The following is a 24,922-nucleotide window of genomic DNA, read 5'->3' as shown; positions in this document are numbered from 1 at the left end:
TACAATACCATAAGTTTAAAACATGAGGAAATGAAATGTTAAAATTAACATAAAATGTCTCAAAATGAGGTTTAAATATATATGAGTTTAAAACTTTAAAAAATGGCAATTTAAAAAAAGATCAGAGGTAAACCAGAGAGCTCAAAAAAAAAAAAAAAAAAAGATTTCTGGAAAATCCACTGAAAGCAACAACAAAAAGGAAAAACAAAGTTAAAGCAGATGCTTAAAATGTTCACTAAAATTTCTCTGTTGCAACTAATTTCTTCTAAAGTAATATTAGCATAACTTAAATACTTAAATTTCTTAAATATTAACTGTTTAAAATCATCTGATAGGAAAATGGAAAATTAAAAATCTGCATCTGTGAATTCTAGTCAATGACATGCATATGATAAATTACTTTAGAAGTATGTTGATACTTTGAATATATCGAGAGGCTGATGGAGGGATGAATAAATAAAATGTGATATGTCAGCAGAGTGAATATTAATGTCAGAATCTAAGTGATGGATATATGGGTTTCACTGTAAAATTCGTACAACTTTGCTATACATTCTAACCACTTAATAAAATGTTAGGGTGGAATCTATACCTACAAGAACATACGTTACTTTTAACCATTAACAAATATAATACAACAATTTTGTTACTTACTTTCCTCTAGAATGTATCATTCTATTAGATGGCTTATATAATCAATACACATTCACAACCATAGTTCATCAAATTTAGAATAAGTCTGATTTGATTTCATCAGAATATTTACTTTTATTTCCATGCAAGAATACAGCCTTACATGTCTGACCCAATATGAACTCAAAATAAAAGCCTCATCTATCTACTTCTAAAACAGCTATCCTAAAGGATTAACTGAAAGAAACATCTGGCATTGAATATTTTACCATTCCTCTGAAAAAAAGGGCAGTTAAAATGGAAAAAGGTGTTAACCTACGAAATTAGTGCAAATAATTTAGAGTAACTCAAACACCTAATTCAAAAATTTATCCATATCTAAAATTTTAATTAAAAAATCATAAAACATATAATCTTCCCTAGAATATTTCAACTTCAAAAAATACAAATGCTAAGAGCATGTGACTTGCCCTCATACCTCAGAACCTTAGATTTTTACCATCCTGAACTTCATCCCTGAACTTCAAGCCTAAACTACCACCTGTTACCTGAAAGAACGAGAAATCACAGAAACTGAGATGCTGTTTCAAAGGCATTTATATTTTACGAAAAGCAGGCAGTATAGATTATATTTGCCAAGAATTATTTTGAACAATGACACCTCAAATTGGAAAACAGAATGAACATACTTTAAAACCACAATTAAATCCCTAGAAGGAAATTCCATTAAAAAAGTTTATTAAAGCCTACACGGTTCTCTATAAATGTACTCTTAATCTCTAAGATTTTACACTAATGCATGATCTTTTATTTAGAATAAATATAGGAATTTCCATTTAAATGTTTTCATTTATACAAAAGAAAACTCCAAAAAGATACTGTTACTAGTTAAAATATAAATCACTAGAAATGCTTGATATTCATCTTTGTCAAAGCTGCTTACAAATAATATCAAAAACACACAAACCTGAAAATACCTACTACTGAAGCACTTAAGAAATACCACACAAAAATATAAAGAAGAGTGAATATAAAGAAGAGTTGGATGTGCCCAACTTCTAGTTCAAAAGACAAAGGGGCCACATGATGCTATTTACTTAGGGGGAAGATCTGTTGTTTATGTAAAAGTCTTATAAGACTCACATTTTTCTTATTTATCCTCAGGTAATGTTATAAAAAATCCGCTCATCAATAAAAATGGCAATCAATCTCTTTTCTTCCCTTTTTACAATCTATAGTCATTTGCATATTAAAGTTTTACTCAATTTATTACATATTTGCTACCCAACCGGAGGTAAATACATAAGACTATGATACGCAATGTTCAATTTAACATTGATCAATGAAATAGATTTATCCATATGTAACAACTTCACCCCAATGCTCTGGATCACACATATTCTAAATAAAGCTACTTGGTTTCTAATATTATGCACACCACATTCCATTTTAATTATAACATTCATCTACAAGAAACACAAGGAAAACAATTCAAAACTATGTTAGTAATTAGTTCTGGTTTGGTCCATTGTATGCAATCAGGAAAGTACAGGACTTAATTAGTTGCTACTAAATTGAAGCAATGAAAAAGGTTAAAAATCAAAGTACTTAAAATTAAAATATGGAATTACCCCCCTCCCCAATACTACAGGGACACAAAACAACAACTACTGTCCCGTCAAGCAAAAGTGGAAAACAAACAGAGAGCATGTGTGTAACCTCACTTACCATCTTTTTGTTATTCTACTTCAACAGGTCAAGAAAGGTGAAGAGAGAGAAGGTAGAAGTAAGAGTCAGAAAAGGCCTAAATAAAATCCTCACTGAAATTTTTAAACATACAAGCAATAGAGACAAATTAGGTAGAGGTCAGATGCAGTTCTATATTTTACGGAGTTAATAATTAGGGCCAAATTAACATGGACAGTTATTACTCCTGAATGAAAATTAACTCATTAAACAATTTAAATTTCCAGTTTTTAGTCTATCACCACATTTTAGCTAACAAAACACAAAATGTATAAGTCAATCCACTAGGCACAGGAATTCCAGAAAGTCAAGTTTCTTTAATTCATTACTGAATTTAAGAACCTTAATTAAGGAAAATAAATAACAGAAAAGGTCTAGCTGAGTAGGTAGAGGGTGAGTTTAGAGTGGCTTTTCCAAGCTCTAGTAGTCAAGTTAAATTTGACACAGATTTCTTCTACTATTTTCTACTGGAAGAACAAATTAACTTGAGAGACTTAAAAGATTGAACAGATTGAACAGAACTGAGCCAACAGAACACAGAATGACAAACCATACAAGCAAATGCTACGGGGGAATTCCTTAGCAAAAATGTCTTAGAATATGGACTAGTTTCATTTCTATCACTTGGCCTTAAAAAGCAAGAAAGTGGGAGTGAAAAGATATGTATTCATTTGTGCCATGTTAGAGAATACAAATGGTTATATGTGATGTATCTGTACACCTCAAAAATGTTATTATCTGTAAATTATATAAAAGATATTCTTTAAAAGCCTGATACTGAATAAAAATGTGACTTCCAACTTCATTACAAGGCTGTCCTTATCACTAGTATCAGCTAAATTTTAAGCTGTTCATTAAAGATTAAATTCAATCAGAATGAAAGGCATTCACAAAAAGAGAATAAGGTATCCCTAAATTTCCCAAAAGAAAAGACCTTGGAAAAAAAATGATCATATTGACTGTCCCACTTGATTGTAAAATAACGAAAGAGGCCAGAATCTTTCACTATCTTAAGCTTTTAAAAATTTAACCCAGAACCTCAGTTTCAGTTGGCATTTGTACTCATTGTGTAACTCAATTCTCCAGTACCAAGAGCAAAGCGCTACCAAGTAGCAATCTTTCCTAGCTATTAGTACCTTTCTAGATATCTCAAACAAACATCCCAAAGGGGTCCACTTAACTCATATTTCAAAAGACTCATAGTCTAACTCAAGTTTTGCCAAAGACTGTCCAGATAGGACCAACAATGTTAGCTTGTTCACAAATAATTCAGTAAAAGGACCCCAAAATTTGACTGCATTTTTTATAATCTGATCCCTAGGCCACCAGAAGAATTTAAGTCAACTGGTGACCACTGTCTTTTTGATTGTTCTATTTTTTCTTTTAGAATATTGTAATTCCCACTTGATTTCCAATCTCTTTAATACAGAGAAAAATCTATCATCCTTAATGTCCAATCTCTCATGTTTAAGTACAGTGAGTAGGTAATGACAACCTTCCTCCTCTCTCCCTACAGTAAGATAAATAATGCAAGGCCAACTCAAGACTTGCATGGCTCTTCCTGAACACTAGAAAATCAGTTACTATATTAGTGAAAAAAGGAACCAATAAAATTTATAGCCTGTTTTCCTGACTCGCAATATTAAAAAGGAGGAGGATCAGGCCATGAGAACATGAAAAGGAGAAGTCTTAGGTCCCAAATAGACAGTAACATATAATGAAAAATATATGGAGTTGAAAGACATAAAAATATCAAGCTGATTTCTTTCAAACATATGTAATAGAACTTTAAGTCACTAATACAATATTCACATTAATATATAAAAATCTTATTAAGAGTTTTACTCCATTCAGAGAGTAATGGCATTTCAGTTTTTGTGTCTTTCTTCAAGTGTGGATATAAATTAAAAATATAAGAAATTCTGCCTCTTAACTTTCTTGGTATCATATCTTAAAACTACTTAATTCAAAGAACACTCCACAAGTTTTGATCCTCATTTATCAATAAATAAAATATTACCTTGATTTCAATGTTTCCCACTTTGGTGGTTGATCTGATAATAGGTCTTCCAACCAAAGCTGGGAAGATGTGTTCTGGAAAGTTTGAGCCTGCATATCCACACTTCACAAACTAGAAGAGAACAGTAAAAGTGGGTTAGTGTCAAGGTATTTACTATGTCCACTTAAAAACAGCATCTGAAAAAAATCACTTTGCATTTATACAGTATTTTAAACTTTTGGTGCTTTCAAATTATCCAACGTAGTCACCCAATCTATCACATCTTCCTTTTATTTCCTTTATGGCATTGACTACTTCCAGAGTTCAAGTGTATTTACTGGTTAACTGCTTATTTGGTGCATAAAGCTCCCCATTACAGGAAAAGTCTCAGGAAAACAAGGAGCTTAAGCTGAGCAGTTCATAATGGAGCCCAATGTCTCAAAGAAATCTCAACACACCGTGGTCACACAAGTGGGACTGGGACAGATTCACTCAACAAATGCTAATAATTTTTAGAAAGAGAAATGTTAGAAACTGGGCAGAACTAAAGCTTCAATTTTTCTAAAGCAGGCTTTCATTTATCTCTGTCAATTCACTTAATCAACATTTATAGGGAGGAAAAATGGCATCTGACTAGGATGTTAAAATAAAATGGTAGGCATTTCTGACTGCTTATACTTTTACATTTATATAAATGTACTTTGTAATACCAGGTAACAGAATTTTATATTCGGACAGTATAGTTCTCCAAAGAGAGCATAACACTGATTCTGATGATATTTTGTAAGAAACTGATACACTAGAGAAGTTAACAACTACAGTAAACCTGAAAATAAAACCAAGGGTTTTTTAATTCTTATATCAATAATACAGTCTGTTCAGTCTTCTTTTTAAGAGCAGACATTGCAAGGAAATGCAATTAAAAACCTTAGGGTGGGAGGAGGAAGCTATAGCACAGGAAGTGTAATCAGAGTCTCTACCCTCTTCCTTAATAAGTCTTTATTCAATGTAGGTTCTCTTGTGCAAGGATTTTGTGTCTACTGATGAATCCCAAGTGCCTAGAACCGTGTCTGGCATGTAGGAAGTGCATACTATGTAACTGATCAATAAAAATTAAGTTTGCTGTTGATTTGAGTGTATGATACTATGATTATTTTAATACAGAGAATACATTTCATATTGAGAAAAAGTGCATTGTATCATGGCTCCAGGCACCATACATTCTCTGAAAAGAATTAAGGAGAAAAACAGTATCTGAATGTGACACATGACAGTAATAACGAAAAGGTTGACAGAAACTATTAACCTATCCCTTCACAGAAAGCTACTGTGTTTATTTTTATTTTATTTATTTTTTTTTAATTTTTATTTTTTTATTTATTTTTATTTTTATTTATTTTTTTATTTTTTTATTTATGATAGTCACAGAGAGAGAGAGAGAGAGAGAGGCAGAGACACAGGCAGAGGGAGAAGCAGGCTCCATGCACCGGGAGCCCGACGTGGGATTCGATCCCGGGTCTCCAGGATCGCGCCCTGGGCCAAAGGCAGGCGCCAAACTGCTGCGCCACCCAGGGATCCCCAAGGAACTGTTTAGTTGATTGTAAAACTTAGCATCAATCTTAAACTTACTGACTTTTGACTAACCCTCCAAAATACAGAATTTTCATATTTCAAACATATCTGCACCAACCTTGTTGGAAATGTTGATGAACAACATTTAATTATAAATAGCCTAAACATTCTGCCAATCAGAACTTCAAGTGAATTTCAAGTCTTTTATAAATAGAACTTTCAAAATATGTTAAAGTCATGACTTATGCAGATTAAACTATGAAAAATCTGTCTGAAATACCACCTGAATTCCTATCCTCTCAATTAACCTTTACATTCTAGAATCTACATAAAACATACCGGGCAGCCCCGGTGACTCAGCGGTTCAGCACCGCCTTCAGCCCAGGGCGTGATCCTGGAGACTCGGGATTGAGTCCCACAGTCAGGCTCCCTGCATGGAGCCTGCTTCTCCCTCTGCCTGTGTCTCTGCCTCCCTCTCTCTGTCTCTGTGGCTCTAATAAATCAAAAAAATCTTAAAAACAAACAAATAAAAACATACTGTTCATATTCTTCCAAACCCACAGAACCCAGTCCTGGTTACTTAACCTCTAAGCCACCAAGGCTAGGGCATTTTTCAGTTATAGCTACCTCCTTCTAAAACTATGATACAATTCCTATTGGATTACTTTCAAGTCAATAGTAGGATATGATGGCATAAGGAATAATCCGTTTGCTCTCACCTACTTCTCCATTTGAGTAGTGGTTGACAGTAAAGAACTATACTATATTCTTATCCCAAAATAATGTTAAACAGAATTCAGTAGTACTAGTCTATTTTTCTACAATGTCTTCTAACATATTTATCAATGTGACCCAGAAGGAATTTGAAAGACAAATGCCACAGAGGAAATTAATAATTCCTAGTATTTTTAAGTATATTCAAATTAACAGAAAAAGGAAAAAACCTCCCACATTCTTCTACAGCATAAATTCTTTCTTGTCCTTAAGTCAAAATTCAGCTCACTTAATATGAACTGAAAAGATATGGAAGGATAGAGAATCTCTTCTAATTATTATTCTAACCATACCCAAATTTCTGTAAGTAAAACTGTCATGATCATCAGCCTAATAACATTAGTCATAATTTACCTTATATTCCAAATATAGAAAGTACTATGTAGATATTAAATCCTTATGTTTACCACAAAGTAATGAACAGATAAGAACACTGGGAGTGTCAAAAGTGTCCACTGCAGTCTAAAAATGCTCACTTATATAGGTATAAATCTTTCAAAGAAATTTATAGAATGAATGAAAAAACAATCAACAAGTTTTTAAGGGCCATCAGCATATTAAATATAAACAAATGATTTAAGAGAGAAATCATATTAAAATTGCAGGTGGGAGGATGAGCCTGGCATGGGAAATAAAGTCCTGGTGCCGGGAGGAGGCTGTGAAGGTTGATCTGCTTCCCCTCTCATTCTGAGAGGCACATACTCAGAAGCATGCCACATAGCAAATACATAAAAAAGCACATAGTCAATGTTTACTGATTATAAATGTTCACATGGGCAGTTTAGATCTTAAAATTCTTGTTTGAGCATATTTTAAGGGATGAAATACTTGCCAAGAGACAAAGCTATGAGACCCCCTGAAACTATCAAAACAACTGTAAACCTACTTACTTATTCTGGTGTTTTACAAAACAAGGAAATTTGGCTTTTAATTCAAATTAAATATATCAATCGCTTATTAATGAAATTACTTATTCAGCTTATGCAGCTTATTGGAAGCAGATGTTGCCACAGTAATCCAGAACTAACACTCCTACAAAGTACCAGATACTCAGTTAAAATGACAGTAGCTGTACTATGTCACATTATTTCAAATCCGAAAGCATTAATAGCTATAATAACAAGAATTTAATCAAAATCTATTTTTAATAACAAAATGAAGACGCAATTTGGCATTTCCTTTCTTGCAAAAAGTACTTTTAAAAAAAATCTAATTAATGATGCGATAAAATGCAAAGAAAATATTCTTTTCTCAACTACTCATTTGGTATTATTTTAATCCTTGAAATACCTCACCCACTCTAATCATTTTAAGACCTGGACTTAGTTCTCTCATTGTGTGCAAGAAGGCTATGTTTAAGAAATAGATTTTACCATATATAGTTTCCTTTTCGTAGCACTGTGGTTTGAACTGGCTCCCTTACTTGCCACTGAGTCATCAAATGGTAAGAGCATGAACAGTATAACGTTCTTTCAAGCAAAAATGAAGAAAAAAAATCCACCTATATATGCTCTAAAAGTACGTTTCTCCCCTGAGAAAAATAAACTGGGGTTTATAAAGCCTTATTTGAGCTTATTTAATTTTTTCTTTATTAATTCAATCTGATGGTATTAATATATTTATTAATTTAATTGCCTAGTGATTAGTTTCATCTTAAGCCAAATTCTATTCCAAAGCATTTTGCAGAGTGAAGCCAAATTTGATTTTGGTTTGTTCTTACGTCAGCACTCCTAAATTCAACATATAAACTAGCAAACTAGCATAGGGATCTCTGGGTGACTTAGCAGTTTAGAGCCTGCCTTGAGCCCAGGGCCTGATCCTGGAGACCCGGGATCCAGTCCCACATCGGGCTCCCTGCATGGAGCCTGCTTCTCCCTCTGCCTGTGTCTCTGCCTCTCTGTCTCTCTCATGAATAAATTAATAAAATCTTTAAAAAAAAAAAGTTAAAATATAGCATAAATCTGATAAAGCATACCATAAACAACAAATGTGAGAATTATTAGTGAAAGCATAATTATCCTAGCACTACAAGCTATTTTGTATCACTAGACCCTAGAAAAAAATTTTTTTAAAGATTTTATTTATTTACTCATGAGATACAGAGAGAGAGACAGAGAGGCAGGGACACAGGCAGAGGGAGAAGCAGGCTCTATGCAGGGAGCCCGACGTGGGATTCGATCCCGGGACTCCAGGATCACGCCCTGGGCGTGAAGGCAGGCACCAAACCGCTGAGCCACCCAGGGATCCCCAAGACCCTAAAAAATTGTACCAGTCACATAGCAGGCGCAGAGGTCTTCCCCCTTGGTGAACTAGCTCAATGCTGATGAAATCACCCATTTGGCAACAATATATATTAGGGGCCTTGGGCCCAACTCTTGAAAGACGCCTAAGCAGATCTCCAGATTTTCACCTGTCTGGCCATTTTCAGGGGCTCTATTTAGATGCAAGCTCTATTTTAGGTTTGAATGGTTACAAAGATGAAATGCATAAATGGAATCAGGTAAGTTTTCCTTCTCTAGGCCACCCACCCTAATTGAGAGAGACCCTAGTCTAGGTGGGAGCTGGTGCAGAAGAGACGCTGCAAGACCAACATCTGGCACGTGATCTGTAATCTGGCATGTAATCCTAAGAACTCACCCACTTTTAGAAAATTTGAATCAGGGCCTGCCAGCAAGGTTAGACAAAATCATCAACTTCTCAAATTGCCTATAAGTCTAAAACCTAAAATGTGTAAAAGGCAAGTTGCTTTAAGACTAACAACTATTGGGATCCCTGGGTGGTGCAGCGGTTTAGCGCCTGCCTTTGGCCCAGGGCGCGATTCTGGAGATCCGGGATCGAATCCCACGTTGGGCTCCCGGTGCATGGAGCCTGCTTCTCCCTCTGCCTGTGTCTCTGCCTCTCTCTCTCTCTGTGACTATCATAAATAAATAAAAATTTTAAAAAAATCTTAAAAAAAAAAAGACTAACAACTATTTACATAAGTTTTTAGAAATTAAATTTGAACACCTTAGTATTTACTTGTAGATAACTCAGTATAGCTTTAGGTACCTAAACTAAATCAAGAGGACTATGAAATATAAGCAGTAAGAAATAGAGAATTTCTGTATTTAGAATACTCTAAATTTTCAGAAATATCACAGCATTCCTAGCTACATATTACATCAGAACTATTTCTTCATTTGAAGCCAGTCAGGTCTATAGAAAATTCAGATAAAATTTTAAAGTAATTAGAAATGTAACACCAAATACATAAATTTTGTTCAAATTAACTACATTTTTCCTTTACTGATCTCTTAAAGTACAAGAATCTTAAATTATGGATTAGCCATAAGCCTAATCAGTAACATACAATCAGCTTTCTACCTCAGGTAAACTAATGAAATAGTAATAAAAAAAGAACTCATGGCTAACACTCCTATTCTAATTGAATATCAAAAAGCTCATACACTACAAATACAGAGCTCATTATCATTCGAAGAGAAGGAATCCACTGAAATATAAAGGCTCTGATTTCTAAAGGGAATATAAAATATATCTACAAAAATATTTTAAATTCAATTTTTAAAGTCTTAGATTTATTTAGAGGTCAATTTGAGACTACAGGGGGAATCAAGCTACTTTTTTTTTTTAAAGCACCTTTAACTGACTTTCAGCTATAAAAGTAATGTTTGTAGTTAATTTGAAGAGTCTCATGTTTTCTTAAAAAACAAAACAGACCACTTTCGAATAATGCAGAAGAGTCACAAAGCCTTTCCCATCTTCCCTCCCTCTTATCCCCAAACTCACAGGGTAACCTCTACGAACTTATTTCTCCCTCTAAAACTTTAGAAGTTTGTGGACACAGAAACATATTTACATGTTTCCATAGTGGTGGATCTTTTCTCTTTCTTTTTTTTTTTTAAGTATACGATTTTGAACGGATGTCCCATGATTATATCTCTTCTTACTCTCTTGTTTTTAACTTAGTTCATACAAAACTAATATAATCATCGCTTCTGAAAGTCTGTAAAACAGTAAGGGTAGTATTATGCCAGTAAATATCAGCTCTTTTATTTTTCATCCCAACAATCCAATTTCCAGAATATTTTAAAATTCAAGTAAAAAAATTTTTTTTCAGGTGTACAACGTAGTGATTTGACAACTGTATGTCGTGCCTCCCACACCACAGATGTAGCTGTCATCGGTCATCATATAAGTGCTGTAAAGATGCCACTGACCAGATTCGTACTTGTCATCCCTGTGATTTATCCACTTCATAACTGGAAGCCTATTTTCTTTTTTATTTTATTTTATTTTTTTTTATTTTATTTATGATAGTCACACAGAGAGAGAGAGAGAGAGAGAGAGAGAGAGGGGCAGAGACATAGGCAGAGGGAGAAGCAGGCTCCATACACCGGGAGCCCGACGTGGGACTCGATCCCAGGACTCCAGGATCGCGCCCTGGGCCAAAGGCAGGCGCCAAACTGCTGCGCCACCCAGGGATCCCTGGAAGCCTATTTTCATTCGTATGCTACATTTATGGAAAAAAGAGGAGAAAAGCCATAAAATACCCTAAGTCCAAAATGATTGGAAATCATTGCAATGGGACAGCCCAGGTGGCTCAGCTGTTTAGCGCCTGCCTTCGGCCCAGGGCGTGATCCTGGAGACCCTGGATGGAGTCCCACGTCAGGCTCCCTGCATGGAGCCTGCTTCTCCCTCTGCCCCTCTCTCTCTGTGTGTCTCTCATGAGTAAATAAATAAAAATCTTAAAAAAAAAAAAAAAAAAAGAAAAGAAATCATTGCAATGTAGGGGCAAATGATCACTACAGAACTCATCCATCCCAGTAACACTTCTGTCTCCTAATGTGCCACTCCAAATAGGTTGCGTTTTTTTTTTTAATGGGGGGAGGGGTTTGAACGCAACAACTTTCACATGATTTCTAAATCAGTGTTTAGCCAATTTTTTTTTTTTTTTTTAACAATCGTCTGTCTTTTGGAATCTTAAAAACTTAACATGATCTGTGTTTCTGCATCTAAGGAAGTAGGATGGGGGAGGGAGTTACCAGAATTGGTGAACTTCCCCTGCAAGGTCCACAATGAACACTTGAGCCTTAGTGGGGGGGGTGGGGTGGGGGGGGGTGTCCCAGATCTCCCAAGATCAATGGACACAGACGTGCCTCTGCAGAGGCTGCACCGAGGCCAAATTCCCAGCCTGCATAACAAAAAGTAAATGATGCTTGGCTCCACGCTGCTCCCTCACCCCCGGGTAAGGGGGGAGCAGCTCCAAAAACTGCGGCTGCCCGAAAACTGCGAAAGGGCTGCGGCTCGTTGCATGACAGCACTTCCCCCTTTTTTTTTTTTTTTTTTTTCTCTCCTCGAGCTCGTTTCCTGCCTGCCGTTCGGTATCTTCAATTCTACAGGAAGAGGAAGGCCCTCCTGGTGCTTCTCCCTTCTACAGAAGCAGCGACCCTGGGGAACAGAATCCTCATGGAGCAGACCTACCTGCCCGGCCTTTGACCCCTGCAGCCCTCTAGCCAGAGCATCCCCGTTGGGCGCGGCGGCGGCGGCGGCGGCCGGGCTGCAGGCTGGGTCCCCCCGGGCCTCCCCATCCCCCACCCCACCCCTCCGCCTCCAGCGTCCGCCAGGCCCGCCGCCCCGACCCCGAGCTGCCCCGGGTCAGCTCGCCCCCCACGCCCGCGGAGGCCGGAAGCGCTGCCCCGCGCCCCCGGGTCCCGGCGGCCCGAGGGCCCATGGGCGCCGCCGCGAGCGCCGAGGGCCGCCGCGCCACCAGCACGTCCCCGGCCGGGCGCTTACCCCGGTGCCGTTGTCGCACACCACCACCTTCCTGCCCTGGCTGTCCATCGTCCTCCCGGAAGAGAGCCGCCGCCGCCGAACGACCTACAGCCCCCGCCGCCCGGCCCTTTCCTCTTCCTCCTCCTTCCTCGCGGCCCCTCCTCCGCCCCAACTTTCTTCCCCCAACCGGAAGTCTCCGCCCGGCCCCACCCGCCGTTTAAGACACGGAACGCACGGAAGGGGCGGGGATAAGAGGGCGGAGACAGAGACTGGCAGGCGTGAGGTCCAATAAGAGGCGGAGACGCGACGAGGCCCCGCCCACAGATCGGGTTTCCGCCGTCGCGGTCACCGCCCACCCGGGCTCTTCCTCGCTGCTTCCGGTTCCGGGAGCTTCGCCGGGCTTTCATGGCGGCGGGGCTGGCGGGCGCTGCGGTCCCGGGCGTCGCAGGAGTTGAGGGGGCTGCTTAGCTGTCTGCAAAAGAGGCAGGCAGGAAGGTGAGGGACCGTGCATCCGTGGCGAGAGGAGACAGCGGAGCGGGCGGACGCAGGGGAAGCAAACCTGCACGTCCCTGCTGACCCCACCTTTGAGCACGGCTTGCGGTTGTCCTTGCTCCCCAGGCCTCTTCGGGGAACAGAACTGGGCTGGATACACACACATGAAGTCATGCGTTTGTCCTGATATCTCCCAATTCCAGCCCACCCCCCACCCTTTTTGCCCAATTTGCCTTTAGTCAAGAGGGCGGTAGTGGGCACCTACCTTTTTAGGCCCGTGGCTCACCACTTCCTTTCCAGCAGCACCCCGCTGCTCCACACTCTCCAGTGTACGCACCTGTTTGCACCCAGTCTCGGCTTCGAAATCCAGCAGCACCTCTCTGCTTCACACCTCACGCCTCTCCAGTGTATGTACCTATTTGCACCCAGAGTCTTGGCTTCGAAATCCAGCAGCACCTCGCTGCTTCATGCCTCTCCAGTGTATGCACCTGCTTGCACCCAGAGTCTCAGCTTCGAAATCCAGCAGCACCTCGCTGCTTCACACCTCACGCCTCTCCAGTGTATGTACCTATTTGCACTCAGAGTCTCAGCTTCAAAATCCAGCAGCACCTCGCTACTCCACACCTCTCCAGTGTATGTACCTATTTGCACCCAGAGTCTCAGCTTCGAAATCCAGCAGCACCTCGCTACTCCACACCTCTCCAGTGTATGTACCTATTTGCACCCAGAGTCTCAGCTTCGAAATCCAGCAGCACCTCGCTACTCCACACCTCTCCAGTGTATGTACCTATTTGCACCCAGAGTCTCGGCTTCGAAATCCAGCAGCACCCCGCTGCTTCACGCCTCTCCAGTGTATGCACCTGTTTGCACCCAGAGTCTTGGCTTCAAAATCCGACGACCCCAGTTTCAAATACGGCCCTGCCACTCAAGCATTCTGTGATTTGGCCATACCCTCGCCTATGCATTGGAATGCTAACCTCTGCTTCCATGGCTGGTTGTGAGGATAAAATTCCATGCATAAAGTATCCATTCAGTGGTAGCTGTTTATTATTAATTACTTCTAAATGTATCGTTCTTTCTACCTATAATGCCTCTACCTTTTTTTTTTAAATCCAATCAGGAGATGTCTGCACATCTGCACAAAGATGAAGACTTTGCTGATAACCCTCAAGATGCTCTTTGCTCTTTTTCTTCACTAATTAGTTTATCATGGATATATGCATAATATCGCGCTCATTACACTCAACAAGTATTGGATAAGTGATGTCAAAATTTACCTAGAAAAAAATGCCAGCATTTTTGACAGGTGACAACTACAATTGTGCCTTTCACATGGCTGTGTATGTACAGCGACTAGAATAAAACATGGATCATGAACCCTTCAGTCCAGTATTATAATAGGCTGCCTCTCAGTTTTCACCTCTTTCTTTTATTAGACCAGTTTATTTGAATTTAATCTTCTTCTTTTTTTTTTTTTTTTAAAGATTATTTGTTTTAGAGAGAGAGTGCTTGAGCATGGCAGGGACAGCAGGAGAGGGAAAGAGAGAATCCGTAAGCAGAATCCCTGCTGAGCGTGGAGCCTGATGCAGGGGTCAATCCCAGGACCCTGAGATCATGACCTGAGTCAAAATCCAGTCTACCACTTAACTGACTGAGCCACTCAGGTGTGCCCCTCAAATATAATCTTATGTGGAACTTCAACATATAAAATAGATTAAAGCTGCCATAGTAGTTGAAAGTTTGAGAAATTAGGATGGATAGGAGGCCCCAGGGAAATATGCCTTTTCTGCATCTTCTTTATTTTTTTTTAAGATTTTATTTATTAATTCATGAGAGACACAGAGAGAGGCAGAGACATAGGCAGAAGGAGGAGAAGCAGGCTCCATGCAGGAGCCCAATGCAGGACTCGATCTTGGAACTCCAGGATCATACCCTGAGCCAAAGGCAGACGCTCAACCACTTGAGCCACCCAGGTGTCCCACTGGATCTGCTTTAGTAGTTGTTGAGGTACCACACCCCGCTGAGCAGTGCATTAGTTCACAAATTACACATCTTCCTTTTGTGGCTCCGGTGCCCAGCACTATACAATTTTCCTGGAAATATATTTATTTGATCTCAGCAAATTGAACTCAAGCATTTCTGTGTCCTTTTATTTTTCCTTTCTATGAAATTAAATTTCATATTTTTTAATTTTTAAGAAATTACATTTTTTGTTTCTGTTTTTAAAAAAGATTTTATTTATTTATTCATGAGAGACACAGAAAGAGAGAGGCAGAGACAGAGGCAGAGGGAAAAGCAGGCTCCTCGCAGGGAGTAGTGGGACTCAATCCCTGGATCGTGTGATCACGCCCTGAGCTGAAGGCAGATGCTCAACCACTGAGCCACCCAGGCATCCTACATTTTTCGTTTTTTTTCCAATTATAAAAACAGTACATGCAGATGATAGAAAATATCAACCAACATCTATTCACTACACTCATGGAAATGCAGCAAATCCTTGATTATGCAAATTCAGATGCAGTACTATTGGTGACTGGCTCCTGCCGTCTACCTGGTCATTTCACTTTCCTCAAAATAATGTGATCACACATTTTAGGCAATTATTTTGGGGTAGGAGGTAGGGAGACTTCACTTCTATCCTTCTGTCATGATTTTATGTATATTATTTCACACAAAAATCTTGCTAGGTATATCTATCCCCATTTTACACATGAGAAACGAGGGCTTTAAAAAAATTAAGTCTAGTAACATCAAAGGATATGAGGTCTACATAACAGAAATCAATACATTATTATATGTCATTAGTGAACAATCTGAAAATGAAAGAATATCAGAAAAATCCAAATTTAATATAAAACCTATGTACTGAAAACTATGAAACATTGCTGAGAAAAAGAAAAGATCTAGATAAGTAAACATACCATGTTCATGGATTAAACACATTGTTAAGATGGCAGTTCTCTTCAAACTGATCTATAAATTCAAATGTAATTTCTATCAAAACCCCAGCAGGCTTTTTTCTTTTTTAGAAATTGACAAGTTTGATCCTAAAAGCTATATGGAAATGCAAAAGGACCAGAATAGCCAAAACAATTTAGAAAAAGAAAAGCTAAAGTGGCAGACTTTGACTGATTTCAAAACTTATTATAAAGCTACAGTAATGAAGACTGTGATATTGTCACAAGGAGAGATCAATAGTACAGAATAGAAAGCCCAGAAATAAACTTATATTTATGGTCAATTAATTTTCAACAAATCTGCTAAAACAATTCAATGAGGGAAAGGGTAACCTTTTTTTCAAAAAAAATAGTGATTGAATAATTGGATATTCTTGTATGTGGAGAGAAAAAAGAACTTTGATCCTTACCTCACGCTATACGCAAATATTTATTCAAATGGATCATAAATTTAAATTTAGAGCTGGGGAGTCTGACTGGCTTAGTTGGAGGAACGTGTGAATTTTGATCTCAGGATTGTGAGTTTGAGCCCCACATTGGGTATACAGATTAAAGATTTAAAGAAATCTTTAAAAAATTGAAAAATAGGGCAGCCCGGGTGGCACAGCAGTTTAGTGCCGCCTGCAGCCCAGGGTATAATCCTGGAGACCCGGGATCGAGTCCCATGTCAGGCTCCCTGCATGGAGCCTGCTTCTCCCTCTGCCTGTGTCCCTGCCTCTCTCTCTCTGTCTCTCATGAATAAATAAATAAAATCTTTAAAAAAAATGAAAAATAAAAATTAATTAGAAGAACTAAAACTCTATAAGTTATGGAAAAAAAGATGAGAAAAATCTTTTGATGTTAAGCAAAGATTGCTTAGATGTAACACCAAACTCATGATTCATAAAAGAAAAAAAATGATAAGTTGGACAGAAATTTTAAACTTTTAACTCATGTATATATAAAACAAAAAGACAAGCCACAGACTAAAAGATTTTTGTAAATTATATATCCAACAAAGAACTTGTATCCAGAATAAATTAAGAGCACATAACAACAACAAATTAGACAAATTACCTAATTTTAAAGTGGGTGAAAGATTTGAATAGACATTTCACCCAAGATGTTTTATAATAATAATAAGCACATGGAAAGATACTAATCATTAGGGAAATACAAATTAAAACCATAATGACAGTGGTGGCCTGCAGGCAGGAAAGCTACCAGTAGACTGGGACTTGTGCCTCTCAACCAGGCTGGCGATGTAGGGCTCCACCAGGCACTCAAGCTGGGACTACCGGGCAGGCCGCCCTCAAAGCTGGTGGGAGCTGCCAGGCAAGAGCCTTTCACTCCTGCAGTTTTGGCATCTTCCTTCAGGGGCAGCTCCGCAGTGGCCTTCAGCATGTTGATGCTCAAACCCAAGAACCAAAGCATGAAAGATGTCCCTGGAGGATATGGTTTTAGACACTTCCAAACAAGTCATAGGAATGTTGTTCACCCACTCTGCAAATGTGTACCCAGCAGATCTTATTGAAGAGGACACTTGTTCATTTCGACTTCGTCTTGGGACACAATTGTTGGCAAGTTGCTCATCTATGTAGGGGTGTAGACCCTAAGTGATTTGGTCAAGTCAGTGGGAGCCCCTGCATTTGGACAAATGTGGAGACCCTCTGCAGTGTGGAGCCTAGGTCCGGCAGTGTGCTCTTTACATCTTGAATGTGATTTTTGAAAAGTCTGTTGGCTTCATGACCCTCCTCATACTTCAGTGGAAAAAGGTGGCTCTATTGAGTCCTGCTGAAAACCCAGATCTAAAACTGGCCATTGTCATGCTGGTCACCCTCTTCTTTGTCAATGCTTTAGTGTTTTGGATAGTGGATTTCACTCCTAAATTCTTCAACATGCCCATTTAAAGAATACATGCAATCTTTTACAAAACCATGGTATCATTATATCTAGGAAAAATTAGCAATAATTCCATATCATCTAACATTCAGTCCATATTCATATTTCCCCAGTTGTCCCTACCACATTTATAGCTATTTTTCTTCCTAAACCAAGATCCAATCAGGGTTCATATATTGTGTTTGTTATCTCTCTCTCTCTTTTAAATATCTATTTATTTATTAGAGAGCACAGGGCAGCCTGGGTGGCTCAGCGGTTTAGCGCTTCCTTCAGCCCAGGGTGTAATCCTGGAGTCCTGGGATCGAGTCCCACGTTGGGCTTCCTACATGAAGCCTGCTTCTCCCTCTGCCTGTGTCTCTGCCTCTCTCTCTCTCTCCTCTCCGTGTTTCTCATGAATAAATAAAATCTTTAAAAAAAATTAGAGAGCGCATGCACTTGTACATGCAACTGGGGATGGGGCACAAAAGGAGAGACTCCCAACTAAGCATGGAGCTTCAGGTGGGCTCCCATGAGATCATGACCTAAGCTGAAACCAAGAGTTGATGCTCAACTGACTGAGACACCCCAACACCCCTTGCTACATCTCTTTGATCTCTTAATCTAGAGTAAGTCTAGAAAAGTCTTCCCACTTTTTTTTCATGATGTTAACTCTTTGAAGAGTCCAGGTCATTTGGCTATAGAAATGTTCCATGTTCTGGATTTGTATGATTGCTTTCTTTTTTTTTTAAATATTTTATTTACTTATTCATGAGAGACACACAGAGAGAGAGGTAGAGACACAAGCAGAGAGAGGCAGGCTCCATGAAGAGAGCCTGATGTGGGACTCAGTCTCAGAACTCTGGGATTACATCCTGGGCCGAAGGCAGGCACCCAACTGCTGAGCCAACCAGGTGTCCCATTTGATTGCTTTCTTGTGGTTGGTTAAATACATCACGTTGTTATGGCATTTGATGATACTATAGACAGGTTGTGTTACATGGATATTCTTTGCTTTTGATAATACAAAATTAGCATTGTATTGATATCAGAACCAAGCAAAAGTCTTGCAATACTATAAGTAGTCCTATTGTCTTGAATTAGATCTAGCCTAGAAAGAGTACAATTGTTATACACGGATACACACACATACACAAATGTAGGGATCTGTGATTTATGATTCCATATCTCTCTTGGGGAAGGGAATAAATATTATGAAAGTTAATAAACTAAATGCTTTACTATCTGATTTCCTGACTTCATTCATTCATTCATTCATTTATTTTAGAGGGAGAGCAGGAGCAGGGAGAGGGGCAGACAGAGAGGGAGAGAGAGAATCTCAAGCAGACTCTGTGTTGAGTGTGAAGCCCTAAGCGGGGCTTGATCTCACAACCCAGAAATCATGATCTGAGCCAAAATCAAGAGTCGGATGCTCAACTGACTGAGCTACCCAGGCGTCCCAGTAAAAGTATTTCATAGGCAATTATATGTACTTCCTATTGCATCACATTTGAAGAAACACGATGTGTGGATGTCCCACAGTTAGTGATGTTAAGATTATTCAGTGGATTTTGGTTTTATCAAATGATACATTACAGAGTTCCCCATGAGTTTGTCACTAAATTGTTAAAACAGTCTTCAATGATTGTTGCCTCAGTGGATCAGAAAACAATAAAGTACAGTTTGCCTGACCCATCATTTCTCATTTCCAAAGCTAATAGGTTTTGACCTTAATTAGCCACTACAGTTGCTTTCCAATAGAAGAATTATAGTTTTAAAACTAGATTAATTAAATTGTTTTTAAAATCAAAAAACAAATCTCATAGGCACTTAGTGTGTATAAGCTATAGTTTTAGTTGGCATTTTAGTTGTGATATTCCTCATTCAAAAGGTTCATATTCCCTCCCCTCATTTCACCATTTAGAAAAATTAACTTAATAGGTCAAAAATATAAATTTAAGAGGTAAAATTATGAAACTCTTAAATATATATAGGGGGTAGGGATGTCTAGGTGATGCAGTTGGTTAACCATCCAACTGTTGGTTTTGGCTCAGGTCATGCTCCCATGGTCATGAGATCGAGCCCTGCATTGGCTCTGTGTCTAGTGAAAAGTTGGCTTGAGATCTCTCCCTCTGTTCCTCCCACTTCTGCTCACTGTCTCTCACACAAATAAATCTTAAAAAAAAAAAAAAAGAAAAACATAGGGAGTAAATCTTCATAACCTTGAATTAGGCAATGGTTTCTTAGATGTGATAACAAAAGCACAAAAGAAGAAATAGATAAATTGAATTTAATAAAAATTAAAAACATTTGTGCTACAAAAGATACCATCGAGTGAGTGAAAAGACAACTCACAGAATGGGAGAAAATACCTGCAAATTATATATCTGATAAGAAATGTGTATCTAGCATATATAAAGAAACTTTAAAATTCAATAATGAAAAAAGAACTAAACCAATCTGAAAATAGGAAGATGTTTTAAATAGACATTTATCCAAAGAAGATGTACAAAATGGCCAATAAGCTCATGAAGAGAAGCTTAGCATGATTAGCATCAAACAAACCACCAGGTAAATACAAATCAAAACCACAATGAAAAAAAAAAAAAACCACAATGAAGTTTCACTTCACACTCACTAGGATGGTTATAATCAAAATGACAGATAATAACAAGTGTTGACAAAGATGTGGAGAAATTGGAATCCTTATCTATTGGTGGTGGGAATATAAAAGGTGTGGGTGGGAATGTAAAATGGTACTGCTTTACAAAGCAGTCTGGAAGTTCCTCAAAAGGATAAACACAGTTAACATATGACCCAGCAATTCCACTCCTGGGTATATACCAGATAAATGAAATATGCACATACAAAAACTTGTACATAAATGTTCATAGCAGCATTAGTCATGATAGCCAAAAAATGGACACAGCCCAAATGTCCATCAACCAATTAGTGGATAAACAAAATGTAGTACGTCCATATAACGTAACATAACAGAATGTTGTTCAGTCATAAAGAGGAGTGTAGTATTGCCACGTGTTATTACATGGATGAACCTTGAAAACATTATGCTAAGTGAAAGAAGCCAGTTACAATTCCATCTATAATTTGTTATTTTATTTATAAAAGTATCCAAAATGGCAAATTTGTAGAAACGGAAAGTAGATTATGGTTGTCCATGACTAGGTTGGTGGGTTGTGGGGGAGGGACAAAGAAATGAGGAATGACTGCTTCTTTTTGGGATAACAAAATGTTCTCTTTTTAAAAAATTTTATTTATTTTTAATTTTAATTTTTTTTTACAAAATGTTCTTTTTTTAAAGATTTTATTTATTTATTCATGAGAGACACACACACAGAGAGAGGCAGAGACACAGGCAGAGGGAGAAGCAGGCTCCATGCAGGAAGCCCGATGTGGGACTTGACCCCGGGACTCCAGGACTACGCCCTGGGCCGAAGGCAGAAGCCCAATCGCTGAACCATCCAGGGATCCCCCTACAAAATGTTCTTAAATTACTTGTGGTAATAGTTGCACAACCCTATTGCAGTATTTACTTACTTTTTATAGTTTATTGAGACATAATTGACATATAGAGTCGTATATATTTTACATAAGTGAATTGTATGGTATGTGTATTATAACTCAATAAAGCCCCCCCTTTTTTTAATCTTTCAGGATAAAAGCTAAAGCCGTTCACTTTACAGGTGAAGAGAACTGCAAGTACAAAGACTCCCTGAAGCCAAAAAAGGGAATGAACAAATGAACAAAAGAGAGAAAGAAATGAGGTTGGTAAGTTGATCAACATATATTTGTAAGCTGGATAGCAGATGGAGGAATGGCAGTTATTAAACATACCTTAGAGGGATCCCTGGGTGGCTCAGCACCCTGCCTTCGGCTCAGGGCATGATCCTGGAGTTCTGGGATCGAGTCCCACGTCGGGCTCCCTGCATGGAGCCTGCTTCTCTCTCTGCTTATGTCTCTGCCTCTCTCTTTCTGTGTCTCTCATAAATAAATAAAATATTTAAAATTATAAACAAACAAATAAACAAACATACCTTAGAAAGCTTAAAACTTAATGCCTGAGGTTAGGATGGGGAAAAGAAGCTTCTTGAGGCAGAAATCAAAAAGGGAATTGATTAAAAATGGTTTAAAAATTAGTTGGATTCCTAAATATCCTCCTTCGGCCCTTGCAGCCTGCTCCCCATTCCATCCCTTCTGTCATGGATGGAGTGGCTTTTCTCTAGAGTGAGGTAAAGCCCAAAGGGACTCTGTTGTCAGGCACGGGCACAGTTGGGGACTACAGGGAGATTAATGGGAAATTTACATCCAAAACAGTGAGACACCCATCCTCCTTCCTACTGAACTGCTAATAAACTGGTTATCAGTTTTCCTATAGATACTGACAGCTGGGGTTCCCCTAACAAAAATAGACAAAGCTTGGTAGATCTTACTACAATAAAATCCATCAGGCACCAAGACTCAGTGCCCAACACACGGCTTCCCATCAGTTTTTCAATCTTTCTCTCCTAAATATCATTGGACAGCCTAAGATCATCAACACTTGAGGAAAATCTCTAACACCTAAGACAAAAACCAAAACAGTGGCAATGTAGGAAGCAGAAGAGAACTTTTAAAAATCATTATAATTAATATCTTTGTATCTTCAAAGGGATAAGAAAATTTTAAATATGACAGGAGAAAAAATTCAACAGAAATGTTGGAACATACAGGTTGAGACACTTTCCGGAAAGTAGAGTGGAAAGATAATAAAATGGAAAAATATTAAATTAGAGGACCAGGCCAGGACTTTTTTTTTTTTTTTTGAGATTTTGTTTATTTGAGGGAGGGAGAGAGAGAGAAAGAGAGATCGTGAGTGTGTGTGAGTATGCACATGTGTATGCTTGAGTGCAGGGAGGGACAGAGGGAGAGGGAGAAGCAGACTCCCTGCTGAGCATGGAGCCCAATGTGTGGCTCCATCCCAGGACCCTGAGATCATGACCGGAGCCGAAGTTAGCTGCTTAACGAACTGAGCCACCCAGGCACCCCAGGCCAGGATATTTAATATCAAAATAATAGAATTTACAGAGAGAATAGAAAGCAAAAGGAAAGAATTTGGGAAATAATACAAGATTATTTCCAAGAACTGAGAAACAATTTTGTAGACAATACTCCATTTCTTAGAAAGTTACTAAAGGATGTATCCCTGGAAAATGGAGCAGTTATTCAAGAAATATGAAATCACGAGAAGTAGAAGACCAGGGATTCAGTACAACAGAAGGAAATAAGAATTCCATGACTGATGATACAACAAAAATCCCAAGGAATCTGCTGTGCATCACTCTAGAGTCTGAATCAGAACAGAGTACTTCAGGAGGGAAATCAATCTCTAGCCCAGCCCCCATATACACATACATACTAGATTATCCGATATATTTTAAAACTTTGACGGATGCTTGGGTGGCTTAGTCAGCTAAGTATGTGCCTTAGGCTCAGGTCACAATCCCAGGGACTTGGGATCCGGCCCTGTGTAGGGCTCCCTGCTCATCAAGGAGTTTGCTTCTCCTTCTCCCCTTCCTTCTGTCCCTCCCTCCCACTTGTGCACTCACTCTCTCTCTCTCTCATTCATAAACAAACAAACAAACAAACAAACAAACAAGCAAATAAAGAAATAAATGGCTTTGTGAGCTGTATGTAGGTACTTCTAGTGGAGAGTTTGGTGAAAAACTAGTGATTACTTCTTAAAGAGAGGAAAAATAAGACAATGATTAAATCCAGGGAAAAAATTTAAATTGTAATACAAAAGAAATGTTATTATGTATACTACATGGCTCAGTATGAGTGTAAATACTAAATAATGGTCTAATCAAATATTATGATATTTGGATGCTAGGAGGATGAGGGGAAGAGAAGTGTGTGTGTGTTGGAGAGGAGTTAAGTATCAGAACAAGGAATTAAGTATCAGAAGAAACAACTAAGTTGAAGGTAGTTGTCTTGGCAAAGTGGAAGTTGAGAGTAGAGAGGATAAGGCCAATACTCCATGTTCAACACTATAAGCTTTGTAAAACCATTTGACTTTATTTATTTATTTATTTATTTATTTCAGAGAGAGAGAGTGTGTGCACTCAAGCTGGGGGAAGGGCAGAGAAAGAGGGAGAGAGAGAATCTCAGGCAGACTCCTCTGGGCTCAGAGCCCATCAAGAGGCTCCATCTATTAACGCTGAGGTCATGACCTGAGCTGAGATTAAGTGTCAGCCACTTTAACTGAGCCACCCAGGCATCCCTTGACTTTTTCCCTAAACTTTTCAAGGCTATTTAATCATGTTACTTACAATGTACACATTCCTGAGAATCCCCCCATCGTAGCAACATGGTTTATTTCCAAAATTTTCTACATTCAACTTACAAGGTGTTTCTTCCCAAGAAACTGCACTTTTCTGTCAAATGCGCTTGATCAAATAGGAGAATCAGGTTCATAAAATGGATTCATTGTAAACTTTATGTATAAATCATAGACATCAGTAAAGAACTTCTTTATTTCATCTTCTTGCCTTATGTCATGAAGCATAATAAAACTCATATGACTTGCAATAACAAATGCTGAAACAAACCACTCATTGAATTTTTCCACAGTTTTCAAGTACATGTGGTTGGACAGCCGCATGTTCTCATCTATGAGGTTGAGAGCAGTGTGTGCTATGCATTTGGTTCAGAAGACGATGATCATCTTTGGATTCTGCTTTTCCAACTGGCAAAAACTCCATTTCAAAAACTGGATTATTATGGTTGCCAGATGGTGGGAGTCAGTTCCCACCACAGACCTGTGTGGGCAACCTCTGTTGGAACTCCCTGAAAAACATTTGACTTTCTAACCTGTGTGTGTGTGTGTGTGTGTGTGTGTGTGTGTGGAGTGTAGGTGGAATACCCAGTGCTAAATAAACAATGGCTGATTTCTTACTTAAAAAAAAAGATTTTATTTATTTGTTCATGAGAGACACAGAGAGAGGCAGAGACACAGGCAGAGGGAGAAGCAGGCTCCCTGCAGGGAGCCCAGTGTGGGACTCGATCCCAAGACCCCAGGATCACATCCTGAGCCAAAGGCAGATGCTCAACCACTGAGCCA

At 38.7% G+C, this 24,922-nt stretch overlaps 2 protein-coding genes and 2 pseudogenes across 2 annotated transcripts in view; 2 read left to right on the top strand and 2 right to left on the bottom strand.

Annotated features, from left to right (window-relative positions):
- Nucleotides 1-12,691, bottom strand: part of ACTR2 (actin related protein 2) — a 37,005-nt gene extending 24,314 nt beyond the window's left edge. Inside the window, exons 1-2 of the mRNA XM_077915652.1 lie at nucleotides 12,518-12,691; nucleotides 4,400-4,510 (exon numbers count right to left, since the gene is read on the bottom strand). Of these exons, the coding sequence (XP_077771778.1) occupies nucleotides 4,400-4,510; nucleotides 12,518-12,565 (159 nt within the window). The 5' untranslated portion in view covers nucleotides 12,566-12,691. The remainder of the gene's footprint in view (nucleotides 1-4,399; nucleotides 4,511-12,517) is intronic.
- Nucleotides 12,692-12,800: 109 nt separating this feature from the next.
- LOC144324281 (uncharacterized) lies at nucleotides 12,801-14,365 on the top strand. Its single transcript, XM_077915654.1, has 2 exons — nucleotides 12,801-12,991; nucleotides 13,292-14,365. The coding sequence occupies exon 2, from the start codon at nucleotides 13,398-13,400 to the stop codon at nucleotides 13,926-13,928; it is 531 nt and encodes a 176-aa protein (XP_077771780.1). The 5' UTR covers nucleotides 12,801-12,991; nucleotides 13,292-13,397; the 3' UTR covers nucleotides 13,929-14,365.
- Nucleotides 14,366-17,119: 2,754 nt separating this feature from the next.
- Nucleotides 17,120-19,051, top strand: LOC144324419 (store-operated calcium entry regulator STIMATE pseudogene; annotated as a pseudogene).
- Nucleotides 19,052-24,196: 5,145 nt separating this feature from the next.
- Nucleotides 24,197-24,599, bottom strand: LOC144324418 (trafficking protein particle complex subunit 2-like; annotated as a pseudogene).
- Between the last annotated feature and the right edge of the window lie 323 nt (nucleotides 24,600-24,922).

This window comes from Canis aureus, chromosome 11 (genome assembly GCF_053574225.1).
Source record: "Canis aureus isolate CA01 chromosome 11, VMU_Caureus_v.1.0, whole genome shotgun sequence".
Classification (NCBI taxonomy): Eukaryota; Metazoa; Chordata; class Mammalia; order Carnivora; family Canidae; genus Canis; species Canis aureus.
The sequence above is the reverse complement of the archived record's forward strand: the minus strand, read 5'-3'. Positions and strand labels throughout refer to the sequence as shown.